Source organism: Calonectris borealis, chromosome 4, assembly GCF_964195595.1.
Source record: "Calonectris borealis chromosome 4, bCalBor7.hap1.2, whole genome shotgun sequence".
In the NCBI taxonomy this organism is placed as follows: Eukaryota; Metazoa; Chordata; class Aves; order Procellariiformes; family Procellariidae; genus Calonectris; species Calonectris borealis.
Window position 1 is genome coordinate 69,063,620 of NC_134315.1, and position 22,798 is coordinate 69,086,417.

At 35.4% G+C, this 22,798-nt stretch overlaps 1 protein-coding gene across 1 annotated transcript in view; it reads left to right on the forward strand.

Moving 5' to 3' along the window:
- The window catches only part of TTC29 (tetratricopeptide repeat domain 29), a 78,039-nt gene that overhangs the window by 34,194 nt on the left and 21,047 nt on the right, over positions 1 to 22,798 (forward strand). Inside the window, exons 5-6 of the mRNA XM_075150481.1 lie at positions 13,852 to 14,064; positions 18,883 to 18,968. Coding sequence (XP_075006582.1) covers positions 13,852 to 14,064; positions 18,883 to 18,968 — 299 coding nt within the window. The remainder of the gene's footprint in view (positions 1 to 13,851; positions 14,065 to 18,882; positions 18,969 to 22,798) is intronic.

Below are 22,798 nucleotides of genomic sequence, written 5' to 3' on the forward strand. Positions count from 1 at the left end.
AATATATGTATCCCAAAGTTTCACATAACTTATATCAGTAACAAAAGCAGTCCAGGGGAAACAAGGAATTTGTATGTGTAGGAGCTATTTGCCTCAAATATGTTATAACAAAATTAGATATATTATTCAAAAGCGTAATAAAAACAGATATCTGAAAGTGTACTTGTGCGAAAAGCAACCATCAAGGCCATTGGAAGTAATACAGGTGTTTGTATAAATATGTGTGCATATAGATGTATGTGTACGTACATGTATATATATGTACTCATCTATATACAGACATATATATGCATATGCATGTACACACACATTCAAATATAGCCAATGCTTTAAAGCCAGTACTTCAGATACCAACATTTCAATCTTAAAGTCAAGCAATTCTGCATTTGTGAGAGAAGCTTAAAGATGACTAATTAAGATAGCTGATGGTGGTTTCGTAATACAGATGCATGACTGTTCTTTCCTTAAGGCACACCCTTACAAAAAGATAGGTTAGTGGTACGTTGTGTGTGGGACAGTGGAGCAGGAAGAGTGACATCGAGAACTCTGGAGGAAGCAACAAAAACATCACCACTACAATCTTCTTATAAATATCTATCCTCCCACCCTAGAATGATGCAAGGATCTCAACGCTTACCTTTCAGACGTTAGCAGCAAAGGTAGACATTCACAGGCCATGGTTGCTTTCCTGCATGAGTAAATTAAGCAGTGCATTGGGGTATCTATGAGCATTGGAGCACAGGCTGGTGTTAATAGTCCTGCACATGCTTTTAGCTTGTGCTAACTTGGACTTTCTTGCCCTGCAATTATTCATGGGCACAGTTTGGTAATTAGGAGCGTTGCAGGGACTTTTCCTAACAGGCAGTTTGCAAGCAGCCACACTGTTTTGAAGGATAAGAGAGTTTACTCCTCACCCACCCCAAAAATATTAATAAATTGGACCTAATTTATGAGAAAGTTATAATTGTTCTATCTGTAATCATGGATAAAATACAGACTATTTCATATGTTAAAATTTGATAGAGTTTTCTGGTTGAAAGGCCTACTGAACACAAGCGACTTGTAAATAATTTTAATTAATTTGTTGTGGAAAAAAAAACCCCAGGGTTCTTACAGACTTTGACAGTCTGGGTTAAGACCGAGAAGTAGGATTATACCTATCGTTTTACTATACTGTTGAAATTAAAGTTTTTAATCAAGGCATTATAGAAGTGGGTGAAAAGATTCCTATTGAGTTTAATGGGCATTTGATTCAAGTTTCTGAAGTTTAAGTATTAATTACTATATATATATTTGGTAAACAACAACTTAAAGACAGTTCATAACATTATTTTTTTGTTTTGGAACATAAAAAGTCTAAACTGATTATTTTCTTGTTCTTAGCAGGTCCTATTTAATCCGTTGCTAAGAAATTGTTGACTTTGTATTTTGAGTTGTTTATGGCAAGTGTTTTTCAATTAAAAACTATTATGTATAAATAATTGAAAGAAACTCAGCATACATTCATGAGTATCTATGCAGAGGAAATATGCACGTTTAAGCAGAATTTCCCCAATTGGTTTTCCTTCAGGCAGAAATAATTTATATTCAGATTAAAAAAAAAAAAAAAGAGAGAATGTTAATATCGCAAAATGAAGTACTAAAAAGATTTAAAAAGACAAAAGTTAAAATTGCTTATGAAATTTCTTACGCTTTTGTGTGTGCGCATTTTGCGACTTTAATTACATAAACATGTAGTGTCTTTTGCTAGGAGATTCCTAAGTATATCCAGAATAAAATTCACCTGTGGGATGGATTGCCCACACGCACCTTCTACATTAGTAGAGTTTTATATTGTTATTTGTGTTGCAAGTCTGCCAAGCCCACTTAAATAGCAAATCCTCATTCTGCTGTATAATGTAGAAATGAAAAGTGCTGCTTTACAATCTGATTGCAAAATTAGAAACAGCTGGTAAATAAACCAGTGGGACAACATTTGTGAAAAGTGATAAATTTCTTCCTTACTACCTCTGTAGTGCAGAACTGTTACTGATAACAGTATTGCTGCATTTGAACTATCCAACCTGCCTGTTTAATGTTGTTATGTTTCCACCTGTTGTGGTTTAACCCGGCAGGCAGCCAAACACCACATGGCTGCTCACTCACTCCCCCCACCTCAGCGGGATGGGGGAGAGAATCGGGGGGGAAAAAAAAGTAAAATTCATGGATTGAGATAAAGACAGTTTAATAGAACTGAAAAGGAAGGGAAAATAATAATAATAATGGTAGAATATAAAAAATAAGTGATGCACAATGCAATTGCTCACCACCACTGACCAATAACCAAGGAGCGATTGCTACTTCCTGGACCACGCCTCCTATTTAAATACTGAGCATGACATCATATGGTATGGAATACCCCATTGGTCAATTGGGTATTGACCTGGCTATGCTCGCTCCCAGCTTCTTGTGCACCTGGCAGAGCATGGGAAGCTGAAAAGTCCTTAACTAGTGTGAACTCTACTTAGCCACAACTAAAACATCAGTGTGTTATCAACATTCTTCTCATACTAAATCCAAAACACAGCACTAGGAAGAAAATTAACTCTATCCCAGCAGAAACAGGACACCACCATAAGGTGTATAGCCAGTATCTAGAGGTCTCCATATTGTTGTATTCACAAGCGCAGATCTGACACTGGAAGAAAGCAACCTAAAATGGATCCCATTTCTCTCTTCAGGAACAAAAGCAACTCAAATTACCAGCTAATTACCCAAGACCTTTCTGGTTTCATCTATCCCTGTGTCTGTGTTAGAGATTCCTTCTTGTCAGCAACTTCTTTTGGTTTAAAATGATACCCAGATAAGTTTGTGATTTTTGATAAAAGATTAGCCTCATAGTTTCCTTTCTCTTTATTTTTATAATGGGATTTTTCATAGTGTGGACCAAAAAGAGAAAAGAGATTTAAAGATACAGATGCCTATGTAATTTTTTTCATAGGAAGCCTGAGGGCTAGTCAAAACATGGCAGTCGTCTACAGGAGAGTCACAGTTCTAGGGATTTAGAGTCTATATATCCTTTGAGGCAGGAACCACCATTTTGTTCTGTCTTTATATAATACCATTTTCTGTATGCTTCTATAACACTTGTAAATAGTAAGGTTCAGCGTGTGCTGTGATAAACTGAAAGCTACAGGTGAACATGTTGCTGACTGGCCAGTGCTTAGTTGCTGGCTCACCAAGCAGCGTGCTGCCCTCTAGAATATGTACAGCATTCTGTCTGTCTTTCTATCTGTTTGGAATTCGGATCAATGTCTATCCTCAAGCTACTAATTTTCTAAAAAATGGTGGGAACTTATTGTCCTACAGACTTCTTAACGCTTCTTACCAAATTTGGTTGAAGTTCACTCCAAATCTAGTTGGAGGACGGGATGATCACGTAGGCTTGTTTCCTTTGGAGACTAACCTAAAAATTGTCTTGTTGTACTGTTCATTGTTTGGAGAGAACATGTAGCATGTTTCATTTGATTCTTTTAATTTTTCTTTATGTAACAGACCATATCCAGTAGTAACCAAATATCACTGATTTATCATGATATCCCCTCCTCACCCCAGGTTGCATATCCCAGATTGCCAACTTTTAAGGTTTATTCCTAGTTGTGATTATTTATTCCAAACAACTTTTTCCGAAAAAGGAGTGTAGGAATAGTTCAGACCTGAAAGCTTACTCATGTGTTTCCAAATCCTGTATCTTTGGCTACATATACCTGTTGCTAAATTTTGTCTCTAAATTCATGTAGAGACATATACTTAAAAAGAGTCTCCACATCAGAGAACTTCAGAGACAAAAAGAAGCCTTTCTTTAATGGGACATGGAATTCTGCGTATCCAGTTTGACCATTTAAAACACTTCCAGTCATTGAATTTTTCATCATATCTATTGAAGCTAATTCTTCTTTGTTATTCTGCACTTACACTATTTCACAAACCAGTTATATTGTTTTTTTCTGGTTGCTTAAGAATTGAATACATAAGTTAGCTAGGAGAAACTTGATTGTAGAGCATAATTTTAAAAGTTTAAGCAGCAAATTGCTAGAAGATAAAGTCTTCAGATACGATGCTTTTCTCTGTCAGTCAGTGGCAGACAGAAGCAGCCATAAATCCAGATAGATTCTTGGAGAGTACAGATTTAAAAGGTTTATTAAATAATTGAGCTCATCCTAATGCAAGTGCAGAATATAGTTACCTGATAAATGACATCATCTTATTACAGGGTTGTTACTGGTATTGAATTAGCAGGTACCGTATTGAATTGATGTTATAGAAATTAGGTATGTTTTCAGTTCAAATTAGTGTATTCTTAAGAAAGTCTGAAAGAATTTTCTGATCACGCAACATGAAAGCAAAAAGGACCTGTTGAGTTCATTAAAAATATTCTTCATATAATTATTTTTTATTCTTATTTTTTAAAAGGTGTTGGTAGGCAATGAAGATATTTTGAATAAGAGAACTCAGGGAAAATTCTGTAGGGTTCTTATTTTCACTTCTGAAGATAAATACTGTGAAAATGAAAAACTTTCTTCATTCTTTTCCTTCAGTTGATTTAAATCAAGGTTTAATATTAAGCACAGGGAATTAATAATATTCTTTACACTAGGAAAAAGTAAGAAGGTTTGCCAAAAGCCTGCTTAATCCTTTCACCGTCACTGCCACTTTCCTAGCCTAATTCTTCAAATGGAGAATCTTTCAGTTCTGATATAACACCTGGGGACAGGTCTGTATTCTTACTTTGTAATGAGAAGCTCTTCAAAATATTCACTGCAGTGCAATAGTGCTAATTCTAAACTCTGTAATTTGTGTTTTCCTTAAAAGTTTTGACATGTGGAAAAAAAAAAGAGAACTTAAATTAGTTTCTGATCTTAGGTATTTGTTGACTGTAAAGTTCATCTCCAAATACGTCATAAAATTACTGAAAAAGTATTGCTGTTGTTTACATTGAATTATGAAAGATATCATATCAGAAATATTTTAGAAAAAACATTTTATGTATACTTGAACATGATGTGTAGCACTCAAGTGAATTGTTTATACACTTCTGTAAGAATCATATTCTTTCTTAATGTTTTTGCTATCAAGTGTTTCTCTGTTTGCTTTATGTGCATGTTCATGAGACTATGACATTTAATGAAGAGATCTTTTTAAAGTATTGATAGCCATGAGTAAATTACACTATGTTTGATCTGTGTTAAAGATTCAAAGTCCAAGTTCTTTGAATAGAACTTAGAATAAAAATGTAATTAGGTTACATCCCTAAAGTCTGATATATCTTTAAACAAGACTCCAAATGAAACTTTATTAAAACTTCAAATGAATTATTTCTTTGGTTTTTTAAATTCTTTTTCCCTCTCTTCTCTTTCATGTCTATTACTGACATTGCTGCTTGTATTTTACCTGTCTTTTCCAGAGTATTTTAATTATTTACTGCTTAATGAGTAGTACTGAGATGAAGCTTCATTCAAAGCTGCCCGCTCACTAACAGATTTTTTTGCTTCAAAGCTTTGCAAGGTCTTGGAGTACTGCAGCTGAACCGGCAGTTGTCATCATAAACTTTCCTGGAGGCAGTGTTTCCTTTTAGTAATTGATAAAGGAGGTACTGTGTCCAGACATGCCTTCTCAGTGGGACTGAGAGCTGATGGGGTTGCATGTCCTCAGCCGTTATCAATAATCTGTAGAAGTCATAGGTAAAACAAAAATTATGAAGCTGTTAATAAAAATATATCTTACTCTTCAGAGGATCATAGGATAATTCAAGTTGGAAGGGACCTCATCAGGTCATTAGTCCAGCCTGCTACTCAGAGCATCCTTCTGAAGAAGGTTATCTGCACAACAGAACAGCTCCAGTGCTGGAGTGTTGCATCTGATACTAAATTTATTATTGGAAGCTGTGAAAAGTAAGGGGAGTGGGGTAGAATCTGGATAACATGTAATCACTACAAAAAATTACTTAAACTGAGGCAAGCATTTGACATGAGTTAGCAAAAAAAGTAATTTAGTGAAACTAGTCTGCTTCAGTGTCGCTTTCTGAATATAAAAGATAATGATCATATTACTTTTTGAGATTAAATTGTAATATAACTTGTTTTCATTTGGTTCTATTGAGCTAAAAAACCCCTCAAGCCCTGAAAAACAGACCTGCAAAGCATGTGCCATTCTTCACTATTCATCAATGCATTTTTACCTCCCTCTCCTCTCCGCATTTGGATATCTGCCGAAAAACACTGAAATATTTGTGAAACCTGAAGCATGAGCATCCCACTGACTGTGGGCCTGCTCTTATTCAGAGCTGGAGCCTTACATTGTGACCCTCCTGGACGCATTTTGCGTCTTGGGTAGCCTTTGTGTGTAGAAAGCACTTTGATGCTTTACAAACATGAAAGAAGGTGGTTTGAATGTTACCATTAAGCAAGAATTCCATTCTCTTCAGCTGAATGACAACATACCCATTTTAATGTTCAACATTGTTTGCAATGTTCTCCTCTAGATTAAAATTGACATATATCAAAAAGCGTTTGTTTATATACAATCAAACAAATCAGAAGGCGGCATCTGACAAATGTTGCTTCATAAAACATGTTAACCTGAAAAGATAAAGGAATTTTAATTGTAAACCAAAATTTTCTGTTCATTCGAATATGAATGTAGGACAGACAAGTTAGTGGAATTTTCATATGGGACCTGTTCAGTTGTCAGATCTTTTTGCTGAAGTTGGACACTGAACTTGGAAGAGTACCTTTTTTATTCAAGTTTGCATGTGGGCAAAATGCTGCTAAACCAGTTTGTGCAATTACAATGTTGCAAAGTCTTCAGAGATTGTAGATTCCACCTCAGACCTAAACTTCTGTGAAAATGCTTGAAATATGAATGTTTTTTCCACAGTTAAACCTAAAGCAAAGGGAAAAATTGGTGATATAATGTAGTACAGCTAGCAAGACAGTAATTACAGGTGTGTTTTTACCTTTCAGAGTTAAGGGTTACACTTAGTATGAAATCACTCTTTGATTTATTATTGTCTTTCAGGTATGTCTATATGTTATATTTTGTGAGGTGTGTGTGAGGGAAATCACGTAATTGACACCAGATTTTCTTTGTAGAGTTACTCTGAGTAGTTGCAGTCGGTCTAGAGCATAGCTGTATGTCTCTCAGAGAAAATCTGGGAGATTTTATGGAGAGCCAGAAGCAACTTAAGGAGGCCTGGAGCTAACCCAGAATTTTGAGGGTACAATGGCTGGTGCGGTAACTGGAAGAGGAGGATATTTGTTCCAATCTCCCCTACAACAGTGCCTGTTCCTCTTGTACTTACTCTTCGTGCTTTCTTGTAAAAACAAGATTTTTCACACCAGTTCCTCTTCTGGTAATGTGCTCTTCAGTTAACTACAGGGTTTTTTTCTCTTGCTGGTCCACAGTAAACTATCCCCAAAGCAGCTCTCATTTCAGCTGCCTGTGGGAAACCCTTCCTTCTTTGCAGTTCAGTAGTGTTGGCAGCAGCAAGGGAAGGGATTAGAGAGCAGACAGGCAAGCAACCAGAGAAACTAGTATTATCCCTAGCTTGTGAGGTGTCTCTTAAAGAACCCTTTAAGCAACACCTTTTTAGAGGATTTCTAATATCATAATGTGGTGATGATGTGATATAACATACTGTGAACAGTCCTACTGTGGGCGCTACAATATGCACTGCCCTCTAGTTTTGTATACGTGTATTTTGAGTATTTGAACTTTAAGGCAAATAATTTAGGTCCTCAGAGGACAAGACTATATATGATCTAATACTCACTGGATTCCTATAGTTATGTTTTTCTTTTCGGACAACAGATACTTGCTTAACTTATGTCAGCAGAAATAATATATCTAAACTGCAATACCAAGGATTAGCCTAGCAGTTCTTGACCCAGACAAGGGGACATAAAATACTATCTTTTTGCACTGCAGTCTCAGTCCACCAATGCCATATCTCAGGTTGTGTGATGCTCAACTTTCCTTTTGTCTCTTTCCTTCTCCTTTATGTCCTCAAGCCTTGTACTTCTCAGGCACGCTTTCAGTTGATCTTGAGCAGCTTAGGCTCTAGGGAGAGATCTACTGGTGTATTGTCAAATTGGGGAAATTGTCAGAATACCCCATGTTGAGCCAGCATGTTCATTACAATATTCTTATGAACTCTCTCTGTCATTTTGCTAAAACTCCCTGTGAAATCTTTCAGAAAAATATTATCAGCTCATGTATAGTAAATGAAAATAACTTTTTATCCTTTATCTTAAAAGCACTCACCTTGATTGTTGTCTGATGATTGGTTGTGTTTTAAAGGAACCTTGTAGAGTTATGGAACCGCAAAATTTTATCTTAAATCTCTTCCACAATTTTTGTCTTGCTTTTGCAGATGGCACATAAACTCAGGTTCTTGCGTCTGGGATCAGCCACAGTGACTTCTGTACAATTCATTTTGCCTCAGGAGTCCAGGGTGGTTCAACTATTTACTGAATGAGAGCCTGGTTTTATGATTCTTTTGAGCTTTTTGTTCCACTTCTCAACACATGTCTGTTAAAGACTTATAACAACCTCTGTAGATAGTGGCTCACATTGGAAACTGTGACAGATTCTTAACTATTTCAGCGTGAATAGTGCTACCATAATTATCATAATTGAACATAGGAAACTAAAAATAATACAAGTAGTTCAAGCAGTTAAACTGAAAAGTAAGCCTATATCTTTAAAATAGTAATAACATTTTTCTTTTTTTGCTACCATTAACTGTTGCTTCAAGCAGATTTTATGTCCACATTGTACAGGGAAATAACTGATTACAAAAGATGTCCTTGTTCTAGATCAAAATATACTATAACATACATATAGCTTTATTGTTCGTTTAGGTTGTTGTTTTAAGCTAAAGTGGAATATTTTCTAAAGTCTTCAACAATTGTTTACAATTTAGAATTAAATGTGCTTTCTGCTTATACTAGTGCTGCTGAAGAAATGTACCTAACAAACCTGTCACTTTTTTGTGCAATTATTTCTGTGACATTATTTTCATTGGTAAATGTACGAGCTGATAGAAAAGGAAATCATTAGCTGCTCTCAGTATTGCTGAGGCATGGAGCTAGAACAGGTCAGTCACTGCATTTTGCAGATTGTGACATTTTAAATTACCTGTACACTACTGGAAGCAATCTGTGGACCTAATTAACATCTCACCTAATTAGTGTCAGGACTGTATATAGAGAATTCTAAATAGTTTTGCACTGCCTTTATTTATTAAATACCACATTATTCAAATTTGCTATCTTTAATTTCAGTATTGAAAACTTCAGATTTGTGTGCTGTTTTCTTAAGTGGGAGTAACTTCTTTTTTTTTTTTTCCTCCTTCAAGTAATCAATGCACTGCTGAATGAGTTCATTTTAATGCACTCAATCATGCCTCTAATGTTTGTAGCTTACGGGCGCAAGCATCAGTAATGCAGGAATGTTATATGGCTTTAGTTTGGGCCATTTCATAAAATATTCATGGAATCAAAAATGTGCATCAAAATAGCGGCTGGGAGAATTACATTTATGTGCCTGCTTTTATGGCAGCTTCACATTTAAACCCATTTGTGTTAATATCTAGTCAATCTTTCTACTTAAAAAAAAAAAAAAAGGCAAAATAGTAGTCTCCGTATATACCCCTTTTGGTTTGATATCTATTTTGATATAACAAATATATACTTTTGGAGTGGGTTTTAAGAAGGGGAATTATAAAGGAAGTTTTAGATAATGTAAAAACGTTTCCCTTCAGTATTTACAAAATTACATTGAGTTCTTTTGCTTGAATGAGTAGATTTATTTTTTTGACTTCTAGGCAACTCAGTGAAAACTGTAGCACAAATCTTTGTACACACATATGTAGTTGCTATGAAAATAAGAGTAATTTCTAAAATTTGATACTGTTAGTGACAGAGTAATGTCTTTTATAATTGTTTAAAACTGATTCTTTACTCCCAAAATTATATTGTGACAATGTTTACCTCCCATATTTAAGATTAAACTATTGCTGATAGGGTTTCTTTTGTTATGCCCCGAGCTACATTAAACTATACCATTTTAGTAGTGGTAGTATATATGTTGTAAGAGTTACATTTTTAGTTTTTGATACCTTTTATAAACAGGGAAGAGATATCAGAGATTCTCAAACTCCATTTAGTATACGCTGAGCTAATTTCTGCATAGCAGTGGGAAAAGAAATGTGCAATTCCTGATAATGTTGCCAACTGAAAATAGCTATACTGCTTTGTGTAACACTGTGCAAATAGATTTTTCAAATATAGATTTCCTAGAAACACCTTCTGGATTTTCTGTTTGGATTCCTAGAGGTATAAAAGATACATGTCTACAAACTATTCCAAGTGATTTTCTTACTCATTGTTTTTCCTCTTATTTTGCTTTCTTTTTTTTTTGCTGCTTTTCTTTCTGTTGATAATAAGTCATTTAAAACTCTGCCTTGTTACTGCTCAGGTGAGATAAAAATACTCTCCGAAATGTTCTGTAATTGGCTTATTACTTTCTTTTAATGTTTTTCAAGATTTTCAGACAGCAGCTACCTATGTCTGCACCTAACAGTTGCAGTAGTTCAGTGTTTAAAAATTGGAATGCACTGGCCAGATCAATTCCAACTGAACTGACTCATGACAGTGAATAAACTTGCCACCCCTCTGAAAACATTATTTTTCCACAACATTTGAGGTTCACATAAACAATATGGATTAAAGAAATAGGCTGATATGTCATTTGCCGATGAGAACAAAGGATTTCAGATTATTTTGATGGAGGAGTGAATTCCAAAGTCTGAAATATTTACCTTCCATGAATTTGAGAGGTCTCCAAATAGCTAGTATTACTTGAAAGAGTCTTCAAAAAGCAAATTCCCAGCCATGTAAGGGCTTTCAGGTCAGGAATTCCATCTCTCCCTCGTTTAGGAAACTAGCAGGGGTTTTTTTTTTAACTCTTCTTTTTGGTATTTCTGTGAGCAGATTGTATTACTTCTTACTTCATAATATTTCTTGGTAGTTCAGTGAAGCCAAATGTAATTTAGTTCCATTTGAATACTACCAAAAATATTATATTGCTTTTGTATCTTGAAGCTTGATTTAGATGGATTGTTTCTAAAGAGATTTCACTGAGATCTGGCAAAAAGGATGTCAGGTCACAGCTCTTATGGTTAGGTCAACTCTTAAGAACTACAGGGTACATGGAATATATGAGTTCAATTTCTAGTCTGACAGAAACTTTCTCAAGGGGATACCGCAAGTGAGGAAGCATGGGTAAGAATTACCATACCTGATAGTTCTAACAATCTAAACAATAGTTCTGAAGGTTGCACGTATTATTTACCTAAATGATGTGTCCCGTTAAGAGATTATGTTACAGAGTCTTAGGAGAAACTCGGAGACTGTGTTCAGCTTCAAATTACGTATCCAGGTGATACCATTCATTTGTTTGCTGCTTCCCATTCTTACTAGAAGTTTTTGAATTACACATGAATCAAACTCTATTATTCTAAAGAACCCATTGCACATGTAGTGAAACTAGATCTCTTAAATGTATGGCAATATCCTTTCAAAAGGACAATCAGTTGATTAATAAACTTTGGGGAGAATTCCAAGGAGGAGTCTGTATGTGTGAGTATCCGAGTGGATAAAACGCTAGATCTAGGTATTAACATTAAATTTCAACTCAACTTTCCATCATTTGTCACAAAGCCAACACCAGTTCTTCAAGTAATATCTTATATCTGCATTCAGCAACTTGGATAACTGGAATTCTGTTGACTTCTGAGTTGGACTTGCCCTAAGAAGTTAGCTGGACTGGATAGGCAGAAACCCAAATTCAGATTGGAAGCCGCTTTAGAATGGACTAGTTTTCATCTGGGTTTAGCAGGCCTATATCTCTCTTTCCTGTTACTGTCAGTGAATCCTTAAACAGCTTGTACTGGTCATGATAATTTCACTTTGCATTTCTGTTTGTTCAGTCTGATGTCAAGTATGTGATATTTTTGAAAGAACATATAGATCTTTTCCTGTCTGTTTACAGGATCTGATAGCTACTCTGGCAATAAGATTTTTTCCAACGTTTTGCGCCATCTGTCCGATAACTGTCCCTAGCTAGAGTGCAAGTGAATAAAGCTTGCTGTCTCCCCTGTCACCTGGCACTTCAGTCTTCAGCACTTTCTGTTGTGTCCTCTGGGACTCTTACATGAATCATAGGTTGTAGAGCCTTAAAATGATTTGCCTGTGAAACTCATTTAATTAGTTGCTTCTTTGAAAGAGAAGTTTCTTGTGCTTGTCAATTTTAGTTGAACTCACTTTAATCATTGGAGAAGCTTAATATGAAAATAAATTTAATTCTAATAAAGATAAGTGTTATGTTTTATATTGCAAAGTGGAAAGCATGGTAATAAAAGGGTAACATATGCAAAAGGCAAATCTAAATTAAGTTAATAAGAGGAAACTGTCATAGCTGTTCTGCTGTCTCTAGGTTGGCTGGAGGCCTGGGCAACTAGCCTCGTTTTCTCTCGGAATGCTTAAAGAAGGTCCTTCTCCAAGCTTCTCTCCCTTCCTTTCCTACATTGGGAAACAACTTTTCTCCTTCCTCATTCTTTTTGTAATTTGAATGCAAAAACGGCAGTGTAAAAATGGTCTGCAAAACAGTAATCGTTCCTTAAAAATCATGTTTCAGAAGAGGTGTAAACTGCAAACACACCTAAACAAACTTAGTTTATGGTTTGTATCAGCTTTTAATAGAAATAGCAATTGGTATATTTATGATCTATGGGACAAGATTCCTCCATCACACACACAAACTTACGAAGGAAGGGTCACATTCACAGTTCTCCCTGCTATAGAACATTCTTTGTAAAACAAGGTACTGTGACCAGAATGCTTTTTTTTTTTTTTTTTTTGGTATGTAAATGGTCTCATCTTATCTGCTTCCCAGCCGTTTTTCTGTACCCATTATGTATAAGGAAAAGCTTTTCTGTTCTTTCAAGGGGCTTTGAATTTCCGTTGTCCAGAAAGTGTGGAAATCTCCTAGATTGCATGTATACATGGAGATAAATCTAGTTGAAGGTAGAGGGGAGGGAGGAACTACTTGCATGTTAAAATGAATTGAACTTCGAACTTTCCTTTGCCTTAAAGGTGTTTGAGTAACTTACATTTGAAGACCTTAAAGTGTATTACTTCAGGCTCAATAATTAAACTGTTAGTGGTTAATGCTCTTCCAGTAAATTTACTACATAAACTCACCAGAGTTGGCCTAGTAAAAAGTGTTGAATAAATTACTTTGCATAATAATTCTTTTTTCATCAATTAATTTATTTGAATAAAGATTTTTTTTCACACAGTTTTAATACCTCTATTCTCCACATTTCAGATCTTTCAGCACAGCTTTTCATTATGGAAAAGGAAACTTGAGGAACAGTTTGAATTGTGATTATCTATGCATAATGTGATTTTGAAATATGAGATCCACAAATGCTATATTCATGAATCTATAATAGATGTATTTTCTAGAAAATTCTGACTTTGCATCCTTGGGATCACACCCCCCCAACATCGTGAATCTACAAAGGAAAGCTAATTTAAATTGTGATAAGTTTAAATTACAGCATTACTGGTAACTGTGAGATTTGGCAGTATTTTCCAGTGATCTGTAAGTTATATTGAAGATTCTTGAAAAATCTGTGAAATGATTGGCTGCAACTTACTTTCTAATGAGAAAATTGTTATAGACTAATAACTGTTTAAAATTTTGTGGATTACACTGATTGTAATTATGAATTACATTTTTCAGGTCATATCATGAAAGCTGCTGAGCATTATGAAGCATTTTATCAGCTAACGGAGGGTTCGACATGGAAGGATGAGACAGGCCATACTTACAATTCACTGGCGTGTGAGCATCTCTGGAGAATTTATACATTACTAGCAGACAAAATGCTAGAAAATAAAGAACACCAACAGGCCATCAAAACGCTAATAAAAGCTTTAAAAATGGCAAAAGAAGGTAGGTGGAAAATAACACTTTCACATTCCTTTATTTGATGTGGATGCCATGATTTTCCCAAGAGTAAAGTAGAAATTGTCAAGTGTTTGACTGGGTGATTATTTCCTATGAAATTCAAAGACAAATGCTATCAATACACTTCCAGATCTCACTAAAGCAGAAATGCCTTCTTGCTGACAACAAAGAATCTTTTAGAGTCCTGAAAGCTTTATCTCCAAAAAAACAACCTTGTGGGAATAACAGTATAAAACAGTGAACCCATAATCAGAAAGTGAGGTCACTGATGGAAGCTCAGCTCACTGATTTTGATTGGCTAGTCACTGTTGATTTGGCAATTTTTGAGTGATATTATCTGCTGAATCACTACCTTTTCACTCTACATAGTTATTTAGTACTTGCAAAAAAGTTTTCTATCATAAGCAAACAAGATTTCATCTGTGTATCTTAATACAAGTAAATACTTTGAAAGCTAAAGTAAAAAATTACAGAATCCCAGAATAGCTGAGGTAGGAAGAGAGACCTCTGGAGATCATCAGGGTCAGCTACAGCAGGCTGCCCAGGACTACATCGGGTCAAGTTTTCAGTATCTCCACAGGTGGAGACTCCATAACCATTCTGGAAAACATTTTCCACCGTTCAAACTCTCTCACAATAAAGAATTATTTTGTTGAGTTCAGATAGAATTTCAATTTGTGCCTATTGCCTCTTGTCCTGTCACTGAACACCACTGAGAAGAGCCTGGCTCCTTCTTCTTTACACCCTCCCATCAGAAATTTGTACACATTGATGAAACCCCCTCTGAGCCTCCTCTTCCGTGGTCTGAACAGTCCCTGCTCCCTCAGCCTCTCCTCCTAGGACAGATGCTCCCAGTCCCTTAGTCATCTTTGCAGCCCTTCGCTGGCCTCACTCCACTATGTCGCTCTCTCTCTTGTACTGGGGAGCCCGGAAGGGGACACAGCACACCTGGGGTGACCTCACCAGTGCTGAGTAGAGGCAAAGGATCACCTCCCTCAACCTGCTCGCAAGCTCTGCCTCATGCAGCCCAGGATCCCATTGGTTGCCTTTGCCATCGGTATGCATTGCTGTCTCATGGGCAACTTGTCCACCAGGAAACCCAGGTCCTTCTCTGCCAAGCTCCTTTCCATCCAGTCAGCCCACAGCCTGGGCTGCTTCCTGGGGTTATCTGTCCCCAGGTGCAGGACTTTGCATTTCCCTTTCCTGAACTTCATGAGACTGCCATCAGCCCATTTCTCCAGTCTGCCGAGGTCCCTCTGAATGGCAGCACAACCACCTACCTGGTGGATCAACCATTCCTCCTCAATTTTGTATTGTCTGCAAACACGCTGAGGGCACGCTTGGTCACACTATCCAAGTCATTAATGAAGATATTAATCAGTATTGGTGCCAGTATTGATTCCTGAGGACACCACTAGTGACTGGCCTCCCACTGGACTTCATGCTGCTGCTTACAATCTTTGAAGGCCGGCAGCTCAGCTAGTTTTCAGTCTACCTCACTGTCTATTTATCTAAGCCATACTTTATCGGCTTGTGTATGAAGATGTTATGGGAGACGGTGTCAGAAGCCTTGGTAAAATTGAAACAACATCCATTGCTTTCCCTTCATCCACCAAGCCAGTCATCTTATCCTAATGGCTGGTGAAGGACAATTTCCCTGTCTTAAATCCATGCTGACTACTCCTGATTGCCTTCTTGTTCTAGATAATGGCTATATGAAGCTTTGTCCATGTGTGGATAGGTTTAAAATTGGCAGAAATTAGAATAGCATTTGAATGTTATATATAATGTGAGATGTTGATCAGCTGGAAATACCATGCTCTGGAGCGTTTCTTACACGTGGGAGGGAAAAGAAAAGGGAAGGCAAATCTTACAAGTTGACTTTATGAAAATACACATAATTTTCCAGATTTTTCAGAAATCTTAATAATGCTTGTTTCTCAAAAGATGCTGTTAAATGCCCACTTCTACAGACTTGCTTTTCCTAGATGATTATCCTAGATGATTATTGGAGTGCTTCTCAGAAGTAGGATAGAAGGTCTCAGATAATCATCTTCTTCCATGCACAGCAATTCAAGAGCCTTTCACAGTATTCCTTAAGGGACATATTTTGCATATGAATTGCACATACAATTAATATATAATATTAATTCAATATTTATCACCAGATACATTAGGTTTTTAAATTTAATAATGTATGCCCAACGTTAATCTGTTAGCCAATCTTTGAGTAGTAGTTGGGATAGATAGAATTAAACTATCAAAAATGGCAAAAAAATTGAAAATATTTTCCAAATTTTAAAATCAGTTTTGCCACAAATAAATATATGACTATACAAGTAGATAGTATAATACAACAATCTATAGAAAAGTATAAAATGTATTTAGTGAAGCCAAGGCAAGTTCCTAAAAAGAAATACCTTTATTAGACCAGCAGATACTCTTGGAAAAAATGAACAAGCTTTCAGGCATCTAAGCCCATGTGAACTTTGCCATTTATTATTTTTATAAGTGCCACTGAATTATTTCTATTTCAGGTTTTTTATTATATTGTCTTTGATTATATTAATTCTAAAGAACCAAAATTTCTCATCTTGCCTTATCTCATGAAGAATAATATTTTAAAACACCATTTGAAATCTGAATGCTTTTATGTGGTAAGTTTTTGGGGAATAAACCAAACAGGACTTTGGGGGCAAGAATTCAATTCTTTCCATTCCAAATGTTTAATTTGTGAGAGTATATGATTGTATTTGGCTAATTTTTTTCTTTTAATTAAACCACTAAATAACCTATTTTGGTTTTATCTGCAATTTACATTAGTAGAACAGTTTTGTGAGTTGTCTGTTTAGATCTTTTATCTTGGGAGTATGTACCCAAGTACTGAGAATGCCAATACAATTAATCAGCTGAAGAAGGACATGTTTACCCAAAAACTTCTCCATCTTTTCCAGGTGCATCTATTGATCAAATACAAGCTTTTAGCTTTTTCTGCAGCTGTTGTCTATAATACATGCTTAAGTCATAGCTACATTAAACTGGTGCTACTAATATTTACTGTAGTAACTAGAAGGACTGCTGATGAAGTTTCTCATCAACTTCTTCCTATTGCTAGTGAAAACTGCTGGGAATGAAGAGATTGTCAAAATGGATCTGATGCCTTTCCAAAACTTACTTTGACCAGGCAGATGTTCCAGTGCCCTTACTTCAAATCAATCACTTTCCACGGCTTCCTGAGACATGTAGTAAATATCACTATGCATAGTATACTTGCCATTGTTCTCTTTAAGTTTAAGCTTTAGAAGTTCCTTTCAGACGAGTTCTCCAGTCCCCATTCCAGAACCATAGCCTCTGTCTATGAAGCCCATATTTAACAATTTAGTTAAACCCATACTGGCTCTAGCTGCCAGTATAGTATATATGCTGTAATATCCATTCGGTCCTTCTGGACCATCATCTATGTTTGTGTATTTTATGAATTAGGATTAGATATTACCCACTTCAGACTCTCAGACTGTTCTTAAGTGAGGAAGGAAGTTTTTTATATCCCTAGCAACTTTTCACTTATTATTCCTCTGTGAAACTGTATTTCTGTATCCTTTTGTCTCATTAAGTCTTTTAAGGGATACCGAATATTGGAAAAGACCAGCAGGTTTTTGGGTTACAAGTTTTTCATAATTTTATGTAATCTATTAAATGCTATAGATAGAGCATTGTTGTGACCTCAGCAATTATAACATTCAGAGAGTTCCAGAACTAGATGTAGTCTTCTGTGTGTTTGGACATAAAGAATTTATTAGCCTGACAATTGTAAATAGATAATCTCCTTTTTCCTTGCAACTATATTTATTTATGCATTTTACAAAATATCTTGATATGCAGTTATGCTTCAGGTTGATTTTCCACTCTTTATTGTGTTTGAGCAGATGCATATTGAGCAACAGAAAGACTGGATTTTTGGCTATTTTTAATATAATTTCATCTACAATTTTTTTTATGGATACTCATGTTCTGGAGGGAAATTTTTTAATATAGTGTGACACAGTAAGCATTTATGTAATTAATTTATATAAATTTCAGTATTGAATGAATGATTTTCAATTGAGGGAGCAATATAAAAAGACCAGCAAGCAGTGTTTGTTAGGTCAGTATTAGTAAAATAAAACCTGGCGTGGAAAAGTGTGATGCACCTCAGTTCGCAACCGCCTGTCCAGAATTTTCTATAACTACTGCTTGCAAGTATAAGTTATCCCTTTTTTTAGCTATTCTAGCCTACAGTAGTTGCAAAACAGCCATGAGAATAAGAAATATGAATCTGGTCTACTGATAGTTCTCTCTTGGTGTATCACTAAGATTCACATTAGCGAAGTGTATAGGTCAACATATTTTGTGTTTATATATTAGGGTGTATTATATATTTGTAGCTACTTTTATTTTATATATGAATATATAGAGAGAGGCTATTATGATTTTCTAATGTGAAGACACTGTGAGTATTATTAAACAATTCAGGACAGAGAATATTACAGCATGTTAAACTGATTGTGTTGCATTACTTACTGGAAGATATTTTCTCTGGCTTTGTTGAACTTTCTTGTTAAACTGTCCTTAAATCCATAGCCTCTGTTTTTAATTACCACTATATATTTTTGGAAAGAGATAAATGGCAAGGGTAAGGAGAAGCAAAAACTTACTACAGTATTTAAACATCTGTATGTTATTTAAGAACCTGCAAGAACTGTCTGTACTAATGTAATTTTGTTCAGATTACACTGGTAACTGTAACTTTAATCCTTTCTTTAGGAGGAGATAGGAAGATGGAAGGAGAAGCTGCATATTGCTTAAGTTTAGCATATCATTTTGCTGGAGAACAACAGACAGCATTATCAGTAAGTTTATTTTAAAGTTGCTTTAGCTTTCCCAATGCCTTTCTCTGCCTCCTTGGCATCTTCTTAGGCACTTTGGAGAGTGGAAAACAATTGGAGAGACTGGGCTCACGGACCTTTTCTAACTGTATCTAGTTCTGTAGACAGGAATCCATGTGGCTTAAGCAATTATGGCTCCAATAAATTCCATAACTGATGGAGTCCAGGTTTCCATGCTTGTATCTCTAGAAATAATATAATTTGACAATTCAGGTTATATGTGACTAGCTTTCCTTCTCCTGTATTCATACATACATAAAAGAGTTTTTATTTAGTTAGGTTTTTGTATAAAACACCAGTTTTGCAGACTAGTTTGATACAGCATATTTGTGAGCAACAATTAAAAATATATCAATTCGCATGTTTAGCTTTTCAGAACATCAGGAACTCAGAAGAAATGTGAATTGCTTTTGGAATGAAAAGCTGTAGTGCTGATGCAATCCCTTCTGTTGATACTTGAGTTCAAGCTCCTCTTCTCGTGTTCCCCTTGAGCCTCACATACATAATAATTCTAAGACAATAGAATGCTACATGTGGAATTCTAGTCTGGAAGGAGGGTTCCTCTAGTTTATAATAGGTCAGTGTGAGAGGAAAGATAAGCACCAACTTGATTTGTCTGTGCCAGTTATCAGAGAAGTCACAGTCCTCTATGATCCTCTTAAAAATGTTATGTGGAAAATTAATTTGTTGAATATTTGAGAATAACTAGCTGGATATTTACTATTTCTATTTCTGTTTGTTCCTTTAACTGCAGTGATTTGGTATTTTATTAATTAACATGTTTTATAGAGATCATTCTTTGTAGTTATTTGTTGTGGTGGTTTATTTTTTTCAGAAATAGACCAATAGAAGTCACAGAGTGAATTCAGCACGGGTTATTGCTTGCTTGGCTTCTGCAGTGTAGGAGGGGTTCTAGATTTCTGTCTTGAAATATTCTCTTACATGCTTTTAATGATTTGTGATACGATTTTTCCAAAAGTTATTGACCATCTTTATACATAATTCTTCAATGCTGATAGGCCTATCTTCTGTATAAATCAACTGAATGCTGGAAAGTGGGAGCCTGTTCTCACATCAGTTGCAGTCAAAGTCTGTAGCTGAATGTGAAAATATTTCAAAATTAAAAAGCTACATATAATTTTATAAAGTTATATCTAATAGTTGTAACAGCAATGAGAAAAGGATATTTGAGCTCTTCCAAGAATACAGTATGATAGATTAAACTAGAATTTTTTGTACTGAAGTTTATCTATCTGCATTGGTTTTTGACTGACAAGTGTGTCAGCATTCTTACCTGATCAACTTTTCTGAGGGTCACGATAAGCTTTGCGAATGATGAAGAGCAGCAAGGTAAACAAATGTGCTAAGTAAAGAAGCCTGCACGCATATTTGATCTCTCCGTCACAGGAGAAATTAATTAATGAACAAGACTGCACAGTCTCCGTGATATACAAAGGATCAAACTACTCTTGAAAATGTCAAAAATATTAGATGTCCTGGCATTGTTTCCTCAGGATCCATTTTGCTTACATTTTATAGCTACTCCTTTCCCTTCATTGCTCCCCCATAGCTCCTGCCAAAAAGTTACAGCACTCATTTGGAAGTTCCATTTCTTTTTTCACATGCAGAATTATTATTTTTCTAAGGAAGATTCTGAAACCTTGAATTTTGTAATGTACTACTGTTAATTTAAAATATATACATAATAGGTTGTGCCTATTGTTTTTAGTCTTACAAAAACACCTGACAGGTAAGGAGAGCAATGTGCATCTTTTGTCAAAAGGTAAAGAAAGACTCTGTAGTACAAAACATCAATGATACATTATGTTAAGAGTATAAAAGGTTATTTTAACAGTAATGAAAATACCAATGCTTTTCAGTATAAATAATATAATATTATAATATAATGGCATTTCCTAATATCATGGCATTTCCAATAATATTACATAAGGAACCTATGAAGTACTTTCATTCAGAAAACATAGTATGTGTTATGGGACTAAGAAAAAGGGGTAAAATTTTAGTTCCTTTTGTCCTCAACAGTGATCAATATAGTCAGCAGTAAAATATCAGTGGTTGACAGTACTGTTGAGCACAAGTTGTCTTCACTTTCCAATTAGAAATCATTGCCTAAAATTTACCCTTCTGTTCTCAGTTTAATGGTCTCTGTATCCAAGGGGAGCTCAGATGCTTACGGAGATGAAATCATTGCATCCTGTTCCCAGAGGACTACTGGTTATCATTACACATAACATGCAGACAATACTGCTAGGAGCCAGTTTGCCTCATGGTAATATGTAGTTCATCACCAGCTTCTGTAGCATGCTAAAGAGGTCTTGCCACACAGCTTGGGACTATTCGGGTGTAGACTCAGGGGTCTCGGCAGTTATTTTCCTGCTTTGCATCGGTTTTCATCTTCTTTATCCTTTTGTGCTGTGGTCCACCTCAGGCAGTCTCCTTCTAGGGGAATCTGAAAGGAGCAGCTGTTACAGACACCATTTCCTCCAATTGTTGCCACTTGGTTCCTTTTGCTGTTCAGTGTGCTACTCCCTCCCCCAACACGCACACACGGTAGCATGCATATAAACTTCTTTCTCTTTCATTCATGTCTTCTAGCAGGGTGGAGAAGCATATGTTCAAAATATTCATTATCTGATGCAGTAATTAAAGGTTGAAATGATTAAGCTGCAGCCTATTATATCAAAAATATGCAGTCACTTTGTATCAAATGGGCTAGTTTTGTTGAAGAAGGTTTTTTATTTGCTAGGCACTAGGTGTATAATCTAACATGATTTGATTTGGTGTATAATCTGTATAAATTGATTTAATTTTATTTGATATATATGATTGATTTCAGTGGACCTACTCAGATGTAAAAACATAAGTGTGTGCAAGTTTAAAAGCCTGAGAACTAATTATGTTCAATAGCAGTGTGGTATGTTCATAATATTTTTCATATCATCTGGTTTATAATCAAGCCTAATGGCTTTTCCACAAAATATGACACAAAATATTAATAGCTCACATTATATAGATTTTATCCTAAACATTATAGATTTTGTCGGGGGGAGTTCTCTATCTAGGCTAATTTTAAAGTAAAAGTTACTGTTTACTTGTTTTTCTTCAGACTTGCATAACAAGCTAAGTATTAAGTGAAACACTTCTGTATCATTAGAAATCTTGCATAAGGTATTATAATCTAATGCTTGATGTGGGAATCTTTTTTTAAACTGGGCTTTCAAGAATGTTTCAAAGAGTTGGGCATCAAGGGTTTTTTCTCTTTCAATTAGAGTTGCATCCCAAATCATCAGGAAAATTCCAGTCCTCATCCCTTGTCTGAGCATTAGTTTTTTTCTAAGTGTTCCTTTATTTTGGATATTGAATCCTGTGTTTCAGATATGTTACGTATTTAAATAATAGAGGCAGTGTTCATGAGTACTGAGACTCATGCCAAAATAAATATGGTAATTTATGACATAATGCTATGTGCATGAATTGTCAGAATTACGATATACAAGCCACAGGCATAAAATTATCAAGAAAATTTATGAACTTACAAAGACATCTTCACATTTGAAATGACCCTATTAAAGTAATCAGAGGTGATTTATAACCATAAAGTTAATTTTTGAAAAAGTCTTCGTGAAAACAACTGAAAATTTTGCCTCAACTCATGCAGCTAGAGAGAATATAAGTAAATGTATCTGGGATGCAGATATTCTGAAGTTAGTATGCACAGTATATTTTATCTAATTATATCTATTATATCTAATTATATAGATTATGCCTATATG